Consider the following 20767-nt stretch of genomic DNA (forward strand, 5'->3'; position numbering starts at 1 on the left):
GAAAGAGGATTGCAATGCATGTGGTACAGGAAAACTCATGGATACTTTATAGCTAGGTTAGTAATTGCAGGCAAGACTGAAATTTATTTTCTCAGGTAATGTGTAAAGAAGTGGACTTCTCACAGTATGTGTTTATCCAGTGTGTATTTAACAAACAACAAAGGACATTGACCGAAAACATCCCTTTTTCTTGATCCTTTTTATCAGTTTATCTAAATATTTGTGTGTACAACATCCCTGGGTTTGGAACTTCCCTTCATCCTTCCTACGGTCACTTCATTAGCCTGGTTTTACTAGCCTGAGAAGGCAGCAAGTGAAGCGGCATAAATAAAGATTGTTGTGATATGAAGGCTATTTATAAAGTATAGCTATGAGATTTGCTGCATAGCATGCGTCTGTGTGAGAACACTCTGCAGAGTACAATCTGTAAGTAGTCTGTCTCCAAGCAACTTTGCCCTGGACCTGGACAAGGTTTCAAAACCAGGGGAAACAAACATTAACTCAATAGACAACAAATATTGTATTCTTAATATTACATGAAAACTAGGAATTTAAGTTATGGCAAAACAACAATTTGATAACTGTGTCTCATCCCACTTTATATAAATGAAGAGGGTGTTGCCAGATGGGAAGGATTCCTTTCTTATGAACCAAGTCCAAATTAAGTCACCAAATGGTTGGCCCACTCATAATTGGCCTTAATCAAAATTCAAAGAACTTGCAATTGAGGGATTTGGCATGGTTTTCCAGACCTTTTAAATAGATCCTGAGACATCTATGCCTCTCAAATCCTAGTATATGAAAAGGGAACTGATAGAGATAGCACCATGATGCTGACAGAGCCATTCAGTTTCTTGTGGCACTATTCACATAACCTTTGTATTGAATGATTGTAATTATTTTAACCCAAAAGGAAGCCCCAGGGTTCCTCAGCCCTAAACACTTTTGAAGAAAAAATGAATGGTTCAAAAGTGGTAATGGTAATATTGACTGGTGAAAAGGCATTTTCAGCAAAAAGCCCTACTGGAGTTCGTTGCTATCCTATACCAATTTCTGATTGTTCCAACTTATCCCTTTCATCTCAGGATGAGGAAATGCCAGAATCTGCAATGGATGCCTTCAAAAGCTTATCTCCAGAAGCAAGCTAAAGGTATGCAATGTGTGTAATGGATCCTCCTTTTGAGAAGGAGATACTGAATTCATATCTGAAGCTTTTGACTGTGCACCTTTTTTTGTGGCTGCATCAAGCAATAGAGCCAAAGGCATAAGAGGAGTCTAAAACAAAATGTTTCAGGGAGCATGATCCTGTTCCTGTTGAAGTCAGACAGGAATTTTACCCTGGACTTGCAGTAGGAACAAGAGCATGGCCACAACTTCTAGAATCCATGGTGCTATATAGCATTTTCGCTCTCCAAATCTCTAGATTGCTTTTGTTTTTCTTTTTGTGATTTTGGCTGTTGTATTTGAAACTTTGATATATTTTCTGTCCACTCCACTCCACTCTTAATGCCCTGCATTCTGAACACTGGACTCGTAAAAGCCTAAGTCTTGGCCTCTGAGAGCTTCTCAAGCTAAGTTGCTGAACCCTTTGAACTTGCTGTGCAACATTTCCTTTTTGATACTTGTTTTTTTTTTTTTTTTACAGTTAAGGTAAGAAGGATCCATGTCGTGCTACAGAAAGATTAGTCCATAAGAATACAGAACCAACTTACTAGAAGAGTGGCTGTAGCATAGGAAACTGAATATGTCAATTTGACTGTTTGTGCATCCCTTTTAGAGCACTGAGCCACTTTTTATGCCAAGAAACTCTAGTATGAGAGTTCTGAGAGCAGAATAAGTTTGTTTCTTGTTTGTATGTAATTCTAAAATGAGATGGATGATTTGAAGTCACATAATTGCATCTGACTTTTATTTTTTGTGTGCCTTTTCTCTCTAAGAACATAGGTGCCATGTTGGGTCAGACTATGGTCCATCTTGCCCAGTTTCCTGTCTCCGACAGTGGCCTTTACCAGAGCTTTGGGGAAGTGTACAGAACAGGCCAATTATGGAGTGATCCACCCCTATCTTCTGGTAGTCAGAGGTTTAGGTTCACCCTGAGCATAGGTTTGTGTTCCTGACCATCTTGGCGAATAGCCATTGATGGACCTATCTTCCATGAACTTATCCAATTCTTTTTTGAATTCGGTCATGCTTTTGGCCATCACAACATCCCGTGGCAATGAGGTGTGTGGAAAAAGTACTTCTTTGTGTTAAACATGCCGCCTATTAATTTCTTCAGGTGACCTCTGGTTTTTGTATTGTAGGAAAGGGTAAATAACACCTCTGTATTAATTCTTTCCTCTCCGTTCACAATTTTATAGACCTCTATCAGATTCTCCCTCCCACCCCTCCCCAGTCATTTCTTTTCTAAGCTGAACAGCTCTAATAATTTTAGGCTCTCCTCACATGGAAGCAGTTACATACTCTTGATCAACTTTGTTGTCCTTCTCTGAATCTTTTCCAGTTCCACTACGTCTTTTTTGAGATTGAGTGATCAGAACTGGACGCAGTATTTGAGATATGGGCATGCCATAGATTTATATAATGGCATTATGATATTTTCTATCCCTTTCCTAATACTTCCAAACATAGTTAACCTTTTTACTGCCGTGCATTGAGTTGTTTTCAGAGAACTATCCATGATGACTCCAAGTTCTATCTTGGATTGTAACAGCTAATTTAGAACCCATTGTATATGTATAGTTGGGATTCTTTTTTTCCATTGTGCGTTACTTTGCACTTGTCAATGTTGAATTTCATCTGCTGGTTTGTTGCCCAGTCACCCGGTTTTGTGAGATCACTCTAACCCATCGCAGTCAGCTTTGGAGTTAAAGAGCTTGAATAATTTTTTATCACCTGCAGATTTTGTCAATTCACCATTCACCCCTTTCCCAGATCATTAATGAATGTGTTGGACAACACAGGTTCCAGTTCAAAGTCTTTGGGGGCCCTGCTGTTCACTTCTCTCCATTGTGAAAACTGATAATTTATTCCTACCCTTGTTTCATAGTTGTGAAAAAGAAAGAGAAGAAATCCAAGACCAATGAAAAGAAAGAGAGCCATTCTGGAAAGAACCAAGTGGATTCTGGACAGAAACTAGTTCCTCATACTGTTTTAGCAAAAGAAGATAATCTCTTGAAGAAGAGCAATGAACCTGTCCGAAAGCCCAGTGAGGAGAAGAATGAAGAGGGAAATACCTCTGTCCCAGTGTTGGAGTCCAAACAGGTCACTGCTTCTGGTGCCAGAAAAACTGGCAAACAGGCACCCCAGCCACTGCCGGTTCCCCTTTCTCAGCCGCCTAGCTCAGGACCACTGAAAAAAGAAGCACCTAAAACCACCCCTAGTGAGCCCAAGAAAAAACAGACACCCCAACCAGAATTAGGTAAATGAACAAATGTAATGAAAATAGTCACTTGTCCAAAAATGAACTAAAAACTAGATTATTAGATAACTGACAGTCTTGTATGTTGAATATTAAACATTATTGAGCAGTATAAAACTGGAAAATGCTTTATATACTGGTGCAATCTTTCTAAAATGTTTGGGATATGTTTGTGATTAAAATAGGATTTATTTACATTAAACTTAATATGTGCATGGGAAGGGATAAGGATGTCTAAACTATATGTTTTAGTATCCCATTCAAACCCTGGTAACCTTAAAACAGAGTTTCGTGGTGCTTAGTTAAAACTTTTATTCATAAGTGGTACTTCACAGTAGATTGAACATGCTAAACAAAGAACAGAATCCCTATCTGAAAAAGCACAGTCTAGCAGATATGGACTGTTACTATATAGGCAATTTAGGCAAGGTGTCAGCATTGCATGTGTTATGCTTTGGGGAACAGATGGGTTTTCAGGAGTATTTTGTGGGGAGTGCAAGTTTTCTATGTTTAGGAGGCTGCTTAAAGCATAAATGATGGTGGTTAGTCACTAAAAAGAGAAAAGGGGAGCAGTTGGTGACAAAGGTTAGGCCTTGCTCGCTGATCTGCCCAAAATATTTTTTCCTCAAGTGCATTGTTTTCCAGAAGTGGTTATTCATTCCAAGATCTAGACTCAGATTTTTCTTTTTCCCTAGGCATAGAACAAAACAAACAGAAGAAAGTTACTCCTCGTCCAAGTTTCCCTGTGAAACAGAAACCAAAAGAAAAGGTAACATTCTGTTTTTGTACTACATACTTAATAAATTACAAGAATTTCAAACTTTTCTACCGTCAGATAACAGTGTGCAACCCTAACCTACCTTGTTGTGGCTTTTCATGATTGGATAAAGTTATTACTATGAACAGCATTTTTAGCATTAGATCTACTCATAAGTAAATTCGACTCCTTGCCCCTGAATTGTCAATCTAAAATAGGCTTCAACTTGATTTCTATCATATTTCCAGATCTTTTTAGACACTCTTAAAGGAAGAAGTTTCTATTACTTGTCCTAAGGGCAGAGTTTGCGGCTGCTTACCACTCCAGACAAGCCTTACAGATGTAAAAGGCTCCTCCGTCCTCATTGTACCAAGTGACATGACATGCATTTAAGACATACATGTCAACTTGTTTTACTAAGAATATAAGTAATTGTAAAAATGAGTTCTATTTTAACTAATATGAACAATTTCAATTTTTAAAAACAAGTGTGATGTTTCCTTTGAAAAACAAACTAAATTGCTTGGTTTTTAACTCTGTTGAAAAAAAATGAAAAATGTGTGTAGACATTAATTACTCACAGAGCTGCCGTACCATAGTAAGTTAAATACCAGCATTGTCTTGGATGCCATTGGCTATTATCTTTGAAAGCTCATGGCAATTGGGGGAGATCCCTGATGATTGGAAAAAGGCAAACATAGTGCCCATTTTCAAGAAAGGGAAGAAAGAGGATCCAGGGAACTACAGACCGGTCAGCCTCACGTCGCCTCAATCCCTGGAAAAATCATGGAGCAGGTCCTCAAGGAATCCATTTTAAGGCACTTGGAAGAGAGGAAGGTGATCAGGAACAGTCAACATGGATTCACCAAGGGCAAGTTATGCCTGACCAACCTGATTGCCTTCTATGAAGAGGTGACTGGCTCTGTGGATGTGGGGAAAGCGGTGGATGTGATATGCCTTGACTTTAGCAAAGCTTTTGATACAGTCTCCCACAGTATTCTTATCAGCAAGTTAAAGTATGGGTTAGATGAATGGACTATAAAATTGATAAAGTGCTTGCTAGATCATCGGGCTCAACAGGTAATGATCAATGGCTCGATGTCTAGTTAGCAGGCGGTAACAAGCCGAGTGACCCAGGGGTCGGTCCTGGGGCCAGTTTTGTTCAACATCTTCATTAATGATCTGGAGGATGGGGTAGATTGCACCCTCAACAAGTTTGCAGATGACACTAATCTAGGGGGAGCTGGAAGGTAGGGTTAGGACCTAGAGAGTGACCTAGACAAACTGGAGGATTGGGCCAAAAGAAATCTGATGAGATTCAGCAAGGACAAGTGCAGAGTCCTGCACTTAGAACAGAAGAATCCCATGCACAGCTACAGACTGGGGGCTGATGGGCGAGGCAGCGGTTCTGCAGAAAAGGACCTGGGGGTAACAGTGGATAAGAAGCTGGATCTGAGTCAGCAGTATGCCCTGGTTTTCAAGAAGGCTAATAGCATACTGGGCTGCATTAGTAGGAGCATTGCCAGCAGATGGAAGGAAGTGATTATTCCCCTTTATTTGGCATTGGTGAGGCTGCATTTGGAGTAGTGTGTCCAGTTTTGGGCCCCCCACTACAAAAGGATGTGGAGAAGTTGGAGAGAGTCCAGCGGAGGGCAACAAAAATGATTAGGGGGCTGGAGCACAAGACTTATGAGGAGAGGCTGAGGGAACTAGGCTTGTTTAGTCTGCAGAAGAGAAGAATGAGGGGGGATTTGATAGCAGCCTTTAACTACCTGAAAGGGGGTTCCAGGGAGGATGGAGCTAGGCTGTTTTCAATGGTGGTAGATGACCGAACAAGGAGCAACAGTCTCAAGTTGCAGTGGGGGAGGTCTAGGTTGGATATTAGGAAAAAGTTTTTTACTGGGAGGTTGGTAAAGCAGTGGAATGGGTTACCTAGGGAGGTGGTGGAATCTCCATCCTTAGAGGTTTTAAGCTGTGGCTTGACAAAGCCTTGGCTGGGATGATTTAGCTGAGGTTGGTCCTGCTTTGAAAATGAGGTTGGACTAGATACCTCCTGAAGTACCTTCCAACTCTAATCTTCTATGGTTCTATGACAGAATGCCATTATTTTAGAGTGCAGTACAGTAAGTGTGAAGTATAATTCTGTGTGTGGAGTGCTCTAAAAAGGGTTTGCAAAACTGATCCTCTGCTTCCAATTTCTATAAAAATCTTAGTTCAGAGATGTGCTCAGTTTCTCTGTAGATGAATTATCAAAGATTTGGTTACCTTGGTTTATCCTTTCTTAAATCGTATTTGTGGTTGAAATAAATGCAAGTGTGTTTTCCTTACTTTTTAGGAAAAACCACCTCCAATCAGCAAGCCAGAGAACAGCACACTGAATTTGCTCAGTTCTCTGTCAAATGGAAGCAGTTCCAAGCAAAAGCCACCTACAGATGGAGTCCACAGAATCAGAGTGGACTTTAAGGTAAGGGGTCAAATATCTTAGAAATATTTTGAGTGTAATTGGCTGTAAAATAAACATTGGAGCTGTTTCTTCTTCAAGTGCTTGCTCATGTCCATTCTGATTTAGGTGTGTGCGTGCCACATGCACCGGTGCTAGAAATTTTCCTTCTAGTGGTATCCGTAGGGCCGGCTGTAGCGCCCTCTGCAGTGGTGCACGTATGCGCTTACGTATATGGGGCTGCCAGCCCCCTCCGTCTCAGTTCCTTCTTATGGTGCTGGAACAACACTCTTGCTCTCGCAAGCCTTTGTGTTCCTAGTGGTTCTTTCACTGTTTTCTAGCTCTTGCTAGTGTATATAGTTTTAAAAAGTTATCTAAGTTTGAAGTTAGTAAGTTCCAAGGGTCGGGGCATGCTCTGATCTCCGGGGTTTAAGCCCTGTACTTCTTGCAAGAAGCCAGTGCCACTGAGCAACCAGCATCAGAGCTGTTTCACGGTGCTTAGGGGAAGCAAACCTCTGTGCAAAGTGTAAGACCTGCAAGAATTTTCGCCCGAGAACTAAAATGGACCGAGACTTAAGGCTCTGCTGATGTCGGACTCGGGACTGAGTACTGCGGCATCATTAAAAAGCGCCCTTCTGGCATCAGTCGACCTGGCACCGTTCCACATCCCTGGTGCCGAAGAAGCACCAGAAGAACACACATGGAGAGGGAGCACTCGCTGACACCAAAGCTGACCAAGAAAACTCCAGGGAAGCCAGAGTCAGCCTGGATGGGGTCTCCACCCAGACAGGCATCGAATCTGATACCTGCGCTGCTGTCGACTCCAGAGAGTGGCAGGGGCCCACTCCACCTATTGGTCCCATCCACGCTTGAAGCATTCCAGGTGATGAAGGACCTGTTGTCCATGCCGGTGCCGTCTATGCCTCAGGAAGGTAGGCCTGCACACTGAGGAGCGGACGCGCCAGCTGGGGGTTTGTTGAAGGGGATGCTGACACAACAGCCTCATCTCCCGCCCACTGTTTGCCATTCGCCGGTCTCAAGATGCTCTTTGGGTTCTCTGCACCAGTCACTGGAACTGCGTCGAGACACATCAGGTTCACACCAGCAGCTGTCGAGCACGAGGTACCAGTCCCTGGGGCATCGGCACTGATCCACGGAGTGGGGACATTGTTCTTGGGAGTCCTGGAGTTCATTGAGCCCACGGCATCGTGACATGCTGGCACACAGCAGGGCACCAGAGCCGTGGCACCGTGAAAGTCCATACAGGAAACCAAAAGATGAGACGTGGTCAAAACATGACCAATGCTCCGGCTCCACATGCTGCTCCCTGGCACCAGACCTCCGACACAGGGACACGGAGGCAAGGCCGGCACCCCTGTGGTCACGGGGGTACTCTTCCTCAGACTCGGGGGGAGAAGGTTATAGCCCCCTCTAAGTTGCAAGCTACGAAGCTGACCACAGGTTTCTCCACGCCGCCTCAGATGAGAGGATGGCCGCAAGGGCATTGGGCTGGACCCTGGCAGTACTGGAACCCTACAGCAACAGCCTTGGAGATTGACTAGGAGCATGAGGAGTTGCTGTCAGACAGTCCATCAGTGACCACCCCGACTCGGGAATAGGTGCCCACAGCCCCTCTGCTACCAGTCTCCTCCTCGTCCTCCCTGGACGAGGAGAGTAGCAGGCCCCTCGTACACTGCTCCTCTGGGTGATTATAGGTCCCATCAAGACCTACTGAAAAGGGTAGCAGCCAACCTGGGCCTCAAGATAGAGGAGCTTAAAGAACCTGTGGATGAGCTCTGTGGTGTCCTGGTGTTTGCAGCCCCATCCAGGGTGGCCCTCCTTGTGCACGAGGGGTAGTAAAACTGGCTATGGCCTTGTGGTAAAGCCCTGGCATCTGTGGGCCCCCCCCCACATCCAAGTGGGCAGAGAAAAAGTACTATATACCCACGAAAGGGTTTGAATATCTGTATACTCAGCTGGCTCTGGGCTTGCGAATGAGTGCGACAGGAAGGGACAAATGAGCTCCACGCCAGAGAACAAGGAGGCAAAAAAAATTGACTTATTCGGCTATAAAATGTATTCAATAGCGAGCCTCCAGCTAAGGGTATCTAACGAGCAGGCATTGCTAGGGCGGTACCATTTTAACATACGGCAATCGCTTGAAAAGTTTGCTGACTCTCTTCCCCAGTCCTCCAAGCAAGAGTTTGAGGCCATTCTGGAGGATGGTAAGACTGTGGCCAGAGCTTCCCTGCAGGCGGCCTCAGATGTGGCGGATTTGGCAGCGTGGGCAATGGCCTCAGCGGTGTCGATGAGAAGGGCCTTTTCTGATCCATTCTGGGACTGGTAGTCTGTCTTCTCCAGACCCTCAAGAAAAGTTTTACGAGTAGAGGGTGTACTGAGGTCTCATTGCTAAGATTTCATGTTTTTATAAAATGTACGACAGTAAACTATGAAGTATTATCAGAATAATTAGAACATAGACTTGTGAACATTAGTGTATAAAGTACACCTTGTGGTATGTTGTCCTGCTTACATTCACTTACTAATACATGAACGTGTCTGTTATAGTGGGTCTGCTCATTAGCAAGAATTAGTAGGATGTGACTTCCATTTTTAATTTATACTATATGAATGGATCCAAGGTATGAGTTTTTAAATGTTTTGAAACTGAAGCTGCTTAGGTACGCTGACTAACAGTTGTGTAAATGTTGTGCTATACTTTTTTCCTAGTACTGCATTTTTCTTTTCTGCTTAACGTACGTACCCTTTTATGCTTTCAGGAGGACTGTGAAGTAGACAACGTTTGGGAGATGGGTGGGTTAGGCATTCTGACGTCGGTACCTATCACTCCCAGGGTGGTCTGCTTTCTCTGTGCCAGCAGTGGACACGTAGAGGTAAAGCATCTTGTTCTGCTGTTGATCTTAGAATGTTTAGCAGCACCAACAATAGAAGTTCAAACAAGTGTGTATGCGATTCTTTCTTGTTAAGTCATTTTAATCCAGGGGAAATTCAGACTAGAGGCAGTAACTCCATATTTTGCTAATCCTGTTGTCCCACAGTATCTAACACATAACATGGTATATAGAATAAGATACTGTTGAAGAGTTCTGCAGTCCTCCAAAGGAAGTGATCTGATCTCTGTTAGGTATTGGGGTAAAATTTTTAAAAACACCTAAGTCCCATGACGTAGGAACACAAATCTCATTGAAAGTCTGAGACTTAGGCACTTTTGAACTTTTGCCTCGGATCTGTCTAAGCCTGTTAAAGGTTGCATACAGCAGGAGATATGTTTTTCCCTGAAAAAATACCTGTGGTACTTTCTGATGCCCGAGACAGAACAAGACACCAGTTGAAGTTTCTTACCTACATGTCCCTGGAAATGCAGCTATCCAGTGGCAGTGCAGTGCAAGTGTGTCACAGAGGTGATGCTCATGCCCCCTGGGGAAGCTTAGTTTCTGTGAATTATCAGTACTTCATGTTAATTTTGGAGGGAATGTGGTAGAGCTCTGCCTCTGCTCATCAATGCATATGGGACCTTAGAAAGTCTATTGGGAGCATTCTTGGTGAAAACATTTCCTTGTTGGGCAGAAACATTTCCTTAAAGAGAGGGAAAAAAATACACCTTTTGTGTTGGGTTGGGGTTAAGTCTCCCATTGCCAAAGCCCTGAGACTTGTGTTGCTTCCTGCATATGATCACCCTGGTGGAGGACATTCATTGGAAGGGAAGAATCTTGCTGAGGGACCAAGTAAGTGAAGGGAGGGAAGGAGGGATAGCACTCCCTTCTCCCCCCCCCCCCCCCCCATCCACAGAAGGTTTAGGGCTCAGGTTGGGGAGGGCAAGGGATGTCTCATTTGTCTTTGAAGTATCTAGCAGGCTTTGGATACTATGTAAATAAAGCAGTTACACGGATATTAATAATAAACTACATTTGCACATTTTGTCATCCAAAGTTAGGCTTTGAAATCCATATCTAGGCATCTGAATAAGCAGCCTGATTTTCATCTTACTAATGGGTACTGAAAATTGGTGCATAAATAAGCATGCGGGTGCCTAAAGTTAGGTACCTATGTCTGAAAAGAGTGTCCCAAGAGGTTTGTGTGTGAATTCCAGTGTAAAATATTTGAATGCAAATACTTGTTCTGTCGATTCTAAAATAGCCTTTGAAACAGAATGGGGAGCAGTTTGGTTTGGTTGAGAAATCAGGAAAGTGTTTGACCTGCTAATGTTTTCCCCCCTTGTAGTTTGTGTATTGTCAGGTCTGTTGTGAGCCCTTCCACAAGTTCTGTTTAGAAGAGAGTGAGCGCCCTCTGGAGGACCAGTTGGAAAACTGGTGCTGTCGTCGTTGCAAGTTCTGTCATGTATGTGGGAGACAGCACCAGGCCACAAAGGTACTAGAGTAATAAATGTGACTATTTTGAGAGTGCTGTTCTCTTTACCCATCAGTTCACTACTTTCAGGAACTCTATTTAGCATAATTTCTCTAAAGAATTTGACATGGGGCTGGATGTTTTGTGGGATTAATAATGGGATAAAGAACCTATTCCGTGTATGTGACAGCATAGTATTGTCGTGGTGAATTCAGATTGACTAGCTTATATCCGACCTATTCCTGGCACAATGAATATTGAGTCTAATGTAAAATGGAATTATTCAAGGGATGGCATCTGTTCTTGGGTTTGTTACAATGCTGATGATTTTTGCATTTCTGTAGCAGTTGCTGGAGTGTAATAAGTGCCGAAACAGCTATCACCCTGAGTGCCTGGGACCAAACTACCCAACAAAACCCACCAAGAAAAAGAAAGTTTGGGTGAGTTTGCTCTGCTTGACTAATGTTCCGTAGAAACTACCAGCCAGAGCGCAGGCTATTCAAACTGCAGAATTTTTATACACGACAGGGCTTCTTACACTATGACAGAATCACAATTTCTATGTACGGCCTATTAAAAGATGCTTATTGTTTTATAAGGTAAATTTGAAAAAGCTTTATTACTGAAGACTGGCTTTTGAATGCTCTTATGGTGAGTGAACTCTAGCATTCTGTAAATGAAGAATGTCAGGGATACAAGAGGACTTTTAGCCTTATGAATCCCCCTGAGGAAACTGAGTGCACAGGTGCCAAGGAATTTCCTCACGTTAGTAAATAAACACACAAGTTTCCATTCTGACATTAGTCTGTTGATACTGGTATGTTGAAGGGGGTGAATGGGATTAGTGTGCTAGACTGTTGCGTCTTTCAGGTTGTTAGCTCTTCGGGGAAGGGACTGTATTCCTCTGCACAGTGCCTAGCACATTTGGAACACTGCTATTACATCAATAATAGTGTTTGATGCTGCTATATCTGCGGCTTTGTCAGCCTTCTCCATTAACCCCTGATCTAAAACAGGAGGTTGCACAGAATGCCATAAGAATTTTGTCCATGCCAAAACCATGTGCTTTCAGGCTAAAGAAAGGGTTGAGATTAACTGTACTACAGTTGCTAATGGCAAAACAACTAGACTGAAGCACGTGTTCTGTTGCATGCTCAACATTGTATCATAAGGAGGGAAGCGGCTACAGAAGTTATCTGAAGTGAGTGAAATGCTGAAGGCACTTCACATGGGCCCAAGGAGTGCATATCCGTGGCATTCTGTATACACCTGTTAAATAATAAAACTGAGAAACCGCTCTTTAGAACTGTCCGAGGAAAGCAAAGACGCTAACTCCTGTCAAATGTCTGTATCCCCGCTTGCAGATCTGTACCAAATGTGTTCGCTGCAAGAGCTGTGGTTCTACAACTCCAGGCAAAGGATGGGATGCGCAGTGGTCTCATGACTTCTCACTGTGTCATGATTGTGCCAAACTCTTTGCTAAAGGTACAAAAAAGTTGAGGTTGCAACGTTGTGATGCTGTGCCTGCCCCCTGAGGCATTACAAACCCTTCCCAAAGCACCGCGTGTGTACTTGCACAGTGGGATAGCTATGCACCGTGCACTGCTTCCTGTGTCCACGAAAGGGTTGGTTGTGTGAATGCACTCCATTGACACAAGGAGCACAGTGAGGATGTGCAACAGCAATTTAATTACAGCAGTGGACTGTACGCCGGCATAACTTGTGCTGAAAAACTTTCCAGTGTCTACAAGGTCTCTTATTTTTCCCTGCAAAGCTGTCTGTATAGGTTTTTTAATTTTGTGAAGAGTGTTGCAATAAAAGTTAAAATGAAGTGCCTCATTATACTGAAATTGTAACACCTACATGGATTGTAGGTTATTTTTGTGGGCATTCTTATTTTTGTGTGTGTGTCATAAGGGTTAGAAGTAGCAGCAGTTTGCATTTGGGTGGGAAGGTTTCAGTGGGCTTGCTCTCAGCACTACAGTAAGCAAAGAGCCAGCCTTTGAGATGTGCATGCAGCAGCTGGAATGATGATTGAAGTCCTGGCTTGTTTACAGGAAATTTCTGCCCACTCTGTGACAAGTGCTATGATGACGATGACTATGAGAGTAAGATGATGCAGTGTGGGAAATGTGATCGCTGGGTCCACTCCAAATGTGAAAATCTTTCAGGTGAGGCAAACTCTCTTCACTACTCAGCAGGCTCCCCTGGCCAGTAATACACATGCATTAAAAGTTTCCATGTACGGGTGTTTCCACTAGACAAAACGAGCCTAGTATATAGAGTGGTTCTTTTTTCTTGCCTCTCCCTTACCTCTCCTACTGTTAAGCAGCTCCGGTTATGTTTGTTTGTTTTGTCTCTAGATGAGATGTATGAAATCCTGTCTAACCTTCCTGAAAGTGTGGCATACACCTGCATTAACTGCACAGAGCAGCACCCTGCTGAATGGCGGCTGGCCCTGGAAAAGGAGCTGCAAGTTTCTTTGAAGCAGGTTTTAACAGCCTTGTTAAATTCCAGGACTACCAGTCACTTACTGCGTTACAGACAGGTGGGTTCAGGTCTCTGTTGGTGACTTACAAAACCAGAGCACAGTTTTGTGTGTTGCCTATCTCTGGATTGGGTTTTATTGTTGCTACCTGTCTTATTTTAGAAAGTTGATTTACTGTACTTGATAAATCACAGTATATGTGACTATTCTTATTTTAAATGGTAATCTACAGAGGTAAATATGAAGGATATGTCATCTTTAATTAGTGTAGGGCCTGTGCTGTTTTAGGGAGAAGGGGAATTTTCAACTTCAACAGTAACTGAGGGAGGAGACCTTCTGCTTGTAAGAAGTTGTCAGACTTGTGGAAATGAATTTGTGTTTCTACAGCTGATCACTCACTGCCTTTTGCATGTGAACAAGCTGCTAGTTGTGCCCATGCTTGGAAGTGTAATAAATTGTAAAAAAGCTCGCAGAAGTGCAGGAGAATTGCCCCTGTGTAGGTCACAAAGCCAGTTTTTATGAAATGGGGCTTGCTCCTGCTGCTTAAGTTCAGTTGTGAATGTATTCATTTTAAGTTCTGCCGCCAAATGGTTTTGCTTTCCTGTCCAGGCATCATTATGTGTCTGTTTTTTGCCACAATTCCGGGATAACCTCTTTTGTGCACAGTACAATTGAGCTATATTTTAAAGAGGGAAAATAATGGGATAATGAAATGTCAAAGCTTCCCACATATGCTTGTTTCCTGTGTGAAGTGACACTGTGGAACTACATTGTAGGCAGTGGGAGTTTAGATCTCGTGGGCTGTATTCCCTACTTTGCCACTATGTAATCCGGAGTAAGTCCCTTTACCACTCCGTGCCTCACTTAATCTTTCTGTAAAATGGAGTATGTTTACTTACTGTACAGGATGATAGGCTTCATTCATGTTTGTAACTCACGATGAGGAACAGCACTGTACAAGTACAAAGTATTATGTGATGGCAGTGGTGTTCAGTGAGCATGTGTTTGTGTGGCTGCATTTCTGAATGGTCTGAAAATTGGTCCAAATCTTTAGCAGCTTGCCAGAATGTTATTTTGTACAGCACAATAGGTGGGCATGTTGTTTTAGACAAAAATGATAGGTTCATGCCTTAAGAAGGAATCTAAATTAGATACTAAACAGAAAGAGATAACAAACAGGAAGAGTTGAGGGAGGAGAAAGATTAAAGATTATGACTGTGAAATAGCAAAGGGAATTACTATTGTAGGTTGTACAACTTTTTAGTTCCACAGTGAATTACTTAATAGAATTTGGTCACCATGTCTGAATGGGGTAGGGGTAGAATGGGGTAGAAGTGAACAATAGAAATCAGTTTTTTTAAAAGACACATTTTTCCCATTTATTTTTTGAAGGTTGATTCATAACTTTGTCCATTGAGCCCACTGTTCTTCTTACTAACATGTGACTTTGTTTTGTCACCCTATGTTTATTTCTGCAGGAAAAAGTGTGTTTAACTGTAATTCTCACACTATATAATGCTGGCTATAGAATGTTTTTAATGTTAACAGGCAGCCAAACCACCTGATTTAAATCCTGAGACAGAAGAGAGTATCCCATCCAGAAGTTCTCCTGAAGGTCCAGATCCTCCTGTCCTAACAGAGGTTAGCAAGCAGGAGGAGCAGCAGCCTCTGGATCTGGAAGGAGTGAAAAGAAAAATGGATCAAGGAGGTTACACTTCTGTGGTATGTCAAAGTCAGGAGGTAGCATCTCATTCTTGTTAGAATTGCTCAGTTGTACATACCCTTTTTCTGGTGACTATAACAACACATGTTGTGAAGTAGTTCATAACATCCTGAAGTCTTATCTTTACTGAATGGGGAAACTGGATTAATGTTTTACTAAAATGATAGTTCTGGCTAACATAGTTTGAGCACTAGTGTCAGTTTGTCTTTAAAAATATCAGATTTACACCATTTTGTTGCATCGTCTTTTACATTGAGAAGGTTGGTTAAAATTATTATAGTTGCTGATAAAAAAATCTATATCCAAGAAAACAGGAGAGGACACTTTTTGTGTGTTACTTCTAATTAAATATATCTAGTCAAGTAACTTCATTGATTCTGCTTTCACCTGAGTTCTCTGGAAATTAATTACTCATATTTGGAAGGAAGAATCTCTTGGGAGCAATTTATGTAAAAATGCTAATATTAACTGAGCCAGCTTGTTCTGTAGGGAACAGCATTGAATAGTGATAATCTTACCAATTGTATTTTTTTTTTTGGAAGAAACTTTATTTTTAATATAGAATATACATTCAAAGGCAAGACTCTGTTCCCGCTGCAACCACATGCTGTGTTTCTTTAAAATAACTGCAAAACTTGCAAAAAATAGCTCGTTTAGTTGCCTCATAAGACCCATTGACTTTGGTTTTGCTTCTCTCGGGGCTGAGCGAGGGGAAAAATGAGGTAAATGTTCCTCATCACTTAGAAGAAATCCCACCAGTCAATTCACAAACCAGGTGCGACTTGAGGTGTAAGGGTGGCAGGCTCTGACCTTTTAAGGGTAAGCCCTCACTGCATGGGATGCTGCTCATGTGGACTAAGGATTTGGAGATGGCCCAGGTGTGCAGAAGAGAGTAACATGCTGATATGAAATTTGTTTTCTCTTGTAGTTGGAATTTAGCGACGATATTGTGAAGATTATTCAAGCTGCCATTAATTCAGATGGAGGGCAGCCAGAAGTTAAAAAAGCCAATAGCATGGTCAAGTCCTTCTTTATTCGGGTGAGGAATATAAGTTTATTTTTAAATGCTGCTTTCTGTAAAACAAAAATAATTTAAAAAAACCAGACCGAAACAAAAAACAACCACCAAATACCAAACAAACAACAAAACCCAAACAGCTTCAGTCCACTGATTCCCAAACTTCCAGATTAGCTGTTTGTGCTGCCATTGGAATTCAAAGAGTTCATCAGATTCTGTGCATTTAGCATCTTTCTGTTTAAACTATTGGTTGGCTGTCCTTGGGAAATAAATTAGTACCTTGGAAGGGTTCTCAACCTTAATGAATTCTTCATAACTGTCCAGAGATCTGCACATTTGCAGTGGATCTTGGACGAATTTCTTAGGTTTTTTTCATGAATATTTTATTATTTCTAATCTAGTGTTGTTTTTTCTTCAGCAAATGGAGCGTGTTTTTCCATGGTTCAGTGTAAAAAAATCCAGGTTTTGGGAGCCAAATAAAGTAACAAGCAAGTGAGTAACTGTTCTGCATCCATTACCAGCACCCTGCAGTTTGTCAGCTGTCAAAGCAAAAAGGAAGAAAACATGCTGTTACTTATAAAAGAGCAATCAAATTCCCGAATGGGTTTATGAATGCATTTTGTGCTTCTGAAACTGAGAGACTAAAGGCATGATCTAGAATTTGAGTTAGTGTGTGCTGATGTGGTGTGAACTGCCCTCTGTCTAGCATCGCCTTCATTCTGTGTTTAGATCATTCTTGAAGGAAACAGACAACAGCAACAGAAATGTTGAAATCTAACTGATTGGTAGTAGTGACTGGTTGAGAGCATATATGGGTGTTCAATATTGAAGTGAACTGTAACTAGATAGAAACTATCGGTAGTTTACGATGCCCAGGTCATCTGGGATAGCAAGGTCTGACAGCTGACTCCTCTTTACCTTTTCAGCAGTGGGATGTTGCCGAATGCAGTGCTGCCTCCTTCACTTGACCATAATTATGCTCAGTGGCAGGAGCGTGAAGAGAACAACCATACTGAACAGCCCCCTTTGATGAAGAAAATCATTCCAGCTCCAAAACCCAAAGGGCCAGGAGAACCAGATTCACCAACACCGCTGCATCCTCTCACACCACCTATCTCTAGTAAGAAACCAGATCCCCATAGTTTTGGCCCCAGTCCTGCTGTGCCCATCCTTCCCCAAAATCTTGAGAACCAAGGAGAAGACTGCATTAGCCCCACATAGGGATTTGTAAATGTTCATTCTTTTAAAGAACTCTTGGGCGTATTTGAACAATGTGTAAGTGGTTTCATGATCTCCAGCTATTTGAAACCTTATCAAGCAATCAACATATCTGCCATTTTGCCAGAGCTGGTTGAGCACATCCAGGATCCCTGGCAGCACTATTCCGATAAACTGGGCACAATGGCAGCCCGTAGGGAGAGGAGACGAGGGCAGCAGGGCCGGATAGTGGCAAGAACAGGAGACAGAAGGCAACATGAAGTTACAGAGCTGTGCCGGGGCAGAGGAGGAGAGGTTGCATTAAAGACAGCAGGAGCTGTGTGGACAGACACCAGAAGCGGTCTCAAAGGAGGCTCCAGTTGGTCATGGGAGCAGCCCTGTAGCATGGGGCTGTTGCACAGGAAACCTCAGTTCTTGGGGTGTTGGCTGTCTTGTCTGTGCCAGACAGATTCTTCACCCTCTTTTCTCTTCCTGCCCATGCGGAGGAGGGGAAGGCCAGGGGACCTAGGTGTGAGACCTGACATTCTACTGGTTCCTCTACCTGTCTCTTCTGAGCCAGGAAGAGACAAATACATCAAAGTGCCTGGCCTGAAATGAGGTTGTGAAGGAACACCTTAAAATAACTTAGCCTGAACGGTTGTCTGGGATTCCTCTGCTGAGCCATGGCCAGAATCATGTTCTCTTCTCCCCAGACAGTGGCCCTGTAGCCCCTGAGGTCTGCCTTACTGGCCCTGCTCTTTGGTTTAAAACACTCAGGTTAGTAATGAAAGCTGCATATGCTGCTGTTTGGCTCTTCTACATTTGTGTACTTAAAACTCCTAAGCTGACAAGTTTTCCAAATAAGTATTTCCCTCCCCCCCACTCTCTCTTTAAGAACCAGTTGCCAAGAATAAACGTTCTCTCTTTTTGCTGTAAGGCTCTGATAGAAGCAGGGAGGATAGCCCTGAACTCAATCCACCTCCTGATGTGGAAGACAACAGGCAGTGTGCCCTGTGTCTGAAGTATGGCGATGACAGTGCTAATGTAAGTACCTGGCACAGCGCACACACTATAATGATGACAGACTGTCACGAAATATTGTACTTTTCTCCTGGCATTGATAGCAGGATAGATGCTTATTGATTTCTCTGTTCATAGATTTAATGTAAAAGTAGTATTGCGTGAATTAGGTCCAAAATAACTTTTATTTAAGCCTGGTTTGTTTTGATAGGGAATGTGGTTTGGTTTTAATTCCTTTTTTTTTTGGGAGGGAGGGGGTGGATTTTAAGTGTCACCCTTTTGATACGAGTTCGCTAAATAATGCATGTAGGGAAATTATGAGTTGCACCAATTTCCGGTGACATTGCTGATGATGCTGGGAAAATTGAAGCTTAACTACTGTTTAGGCTGTTCTTTTTAAACTGAGGTTACTGCTAATTTACTAAACTTCCTTTTTGGGCGGCTTGAAATCCAGTGGCTGGGATCTTTGTGCGTTGCTGCACCTAGGATAGTGGTTTTCAACCAGCAGTTTGCGCTCCCCTGCGGATCTTCAGACTTACGTCTAAGATTGCCAAAGGGTTTCACACCTCCATTCGAAAGGGGTTCGCAAATGAAAACCACTGCCCTGGGGAATCTTGGAAAGACTATTGCCGGTTTGTCTTTAGGATGCTGGACGTCTACTGTACATTGGCCAGAATGAATGGACACATGTGAATTGTGCTCTGTGGTCAGCAGAAGTGTTTGAAGATGATGATGGGTCTCTGAAAAATGTACACATGGCTGTGATCAGAGGGAAGCAATTGGTGGGTATAAACAAATGTTGCTTTATTAGGATTGAAACTGGAGTCCATCTAAAGTAATTCTTGTGGGGTTTTTTCCTTCCTTTCTCTTTCTATTATTAATCTGATTTCTGATTTTAAATTTTACCACTGTCTGTAATGCAGAGAATATGTTCCCTGAATAGTCCTTAGGCTGGCTGATGGCATTTGAAAGCCTACTTTTCCTCCTGATGCAGAAAAATGTTGGAGACCAGAGGGTTAATTTCAGGTGTGCTTATAATAGGAGGGCAACACTTTATGGACTGAGATTTTTACAGGGGATCTCCCAGAAATAAATTTTGAGTTCAGCACTTTAGACCATGGCTTTTATTTAAAAATAAGTAGCAGCAATAAAGGATGTCAATTGTACAGCTAAATGTTGCACTAAAATATGGAATATGTAATTACATGTTAGGACTTTCTTGTTCATTATGTCTACATTTGACTTGTGAGAGAGACACGCTATTCCTAGATCAAAAATCCAGGATAACTGGGATTTTAAAGGGCGTTAGCTCAAAATAAGTTATTGAGTAAGCCGAAATGGCCGTTTGCCATTTGAGGATGCTCATAAAATCCAGAGTAGGTTAGTTACTTTAAGATGTAATTTTTATAGAGAGAGCCATCATATTAAACTCTGCAAAAGGTTTTTCTAAATTTTGATCAGTCCTGGGAAATGGAGTAACCTTCTTATTGTGACTCAGTGGCTGCTTCCTTTCTAAAAGAAAGGAAGTGGAGCTGAAAGCAATTGCACAAATTAAACTGAAGTAATCAGTCAAATCTTGGTATTGCATCATCTGGTCCTAAACAATGGTTCTTTTTTGAGTGCTGGTCCTTATGTGGATTCCATGTGTGGGTGCGCATGTGCGCTATGTGCTGGACCCGGAACTGTTTTGAAGTAGTTTCCGTCGACTTGCGTGCACATTGTGTGTTGTCCACATGGTGCATCCGAGGTCTTGTGGTATCTCGCAAGTCAGCACCTCCTCAGTTCCCTCTTACACCACATGGCCAGAGTTGGAACATTCCTCTTCACCTTTCGACCTGCGTAGTGGTTGGGGGGATGGGGGAAGTTTTAGTACTTGTCAATAGTGTTAATAGTTTGTAGGAAATCATAGTTAGTCTACAATCAGTCGGTTCGCTCGGGGGCATCCTACCCATTCCGGGGGATTATGCCCTGACAAGCCAGGTTTAAGAACTGTGCTACATACCTGCAATTGTTTTCCGTAAGCAACGACAATCAACGCTGCCTCTACTGTCTTGGGGAGTCTCATGTTGTCGTCCGGTGCTCTATCTGCCTCTCCTTCCCAGCGTGAACTTGCGAGGTGAGAGAACTCAGGCTATGTAAACACCTCTTGAGCAGGTAATGTGTCCTTGTGCACACCGAAAGGTGGCATCAACAGACCCCCAAAATGCCCAACTGCATTGGCGGTGAGTGCGTCCCCCCTGCCAGGGGGACACCAGCGGAGCCAGCCATATCTCCTTGTGTGCACAAATCATGGGCACAAGGGCGGATCCCTGAGAGGGGCCAACTCTAAGCGCAG

At 42.7% G+C, this 20767-nt stretch overlaps 1 protein-coding gene across 3 annotated transcripts in view; it reads left to right on the top strand.

The window, feature by feature from the left end:
* Nucleotides 1-20767, top strand: part of KMT2A (lysine methyltransferase 2A) — an 83243-nt gene that overhangs the window by 31131 nt on the left and 31345 nt on the right. For all 3 annotated transcript variants that reach the window (XR_010923294.1, XM_067566306.1, XM_067566314.1), the window contains exons 6-21: nt 1086-1150; nt 3050-3421; nt 4117-4190; nt 6514-6642; nt 9399-9512; nt 10861-11007; nt 11331-11426; nt 12351-12471; nt 13044-13157; nt 13350-13534; nt 15023-15196; nt 16126-16236; nt 16634-16707; nt 17142-17335; nt 18350-18456; nt 19077-19214. Coding sequence is in view for 2 of the 3 variants with exons in the window: in XM_067566306.1 (XP_067422407.1) it covers nt 1086-1150; nt 3050-3421; nt 4117-4190; nt 6514-6642; nt 9399-9512; nt 10861-11007; nt 11331-11426; nt 12351-12471; nt 13044-13157; nt 13350-13534; nt 15023-15196; nt 16126-16236; nt 16634-16707; nt 17142-17335; nt 18350-18456; nt 19077-19214 (2215 nt within the window). In the remaining variant the exon portion in view is untranslated. The remainder of the gene's footprint in view (nt 1-1085; nt 1151-3049; nt 3422-4116; nt 4191-6513; nt 6643-9398; nt 9513-10860; nt 11008-11330; nt 11427-12350; nt 12472-13043; nt 13158-13349; nt 13535-15022; nt 15197-16125; nt 16237-16633; nt 16708-17141; nt 17336-18349; nt 18457-19076; nt 19215-20767) is intronic.

This window comes from Emydura macquarii, unplaced genomic scaffold (genome assembly GCF_026122565.2).
Source record: "Emydura macquarii macquarii isolate MOO-44397 ecotype Brisbane River unplaced genomic scaffold, CSIRO-AGI_Emac_v2 contig_312, whole genome shotgun sequence".
NCBI classification, from domain to species: domain Eukaryota; kingdom Metazoa; phylum Chordata; order Testudines; family Chelidae; genus Emydura; species Emydura macquarii.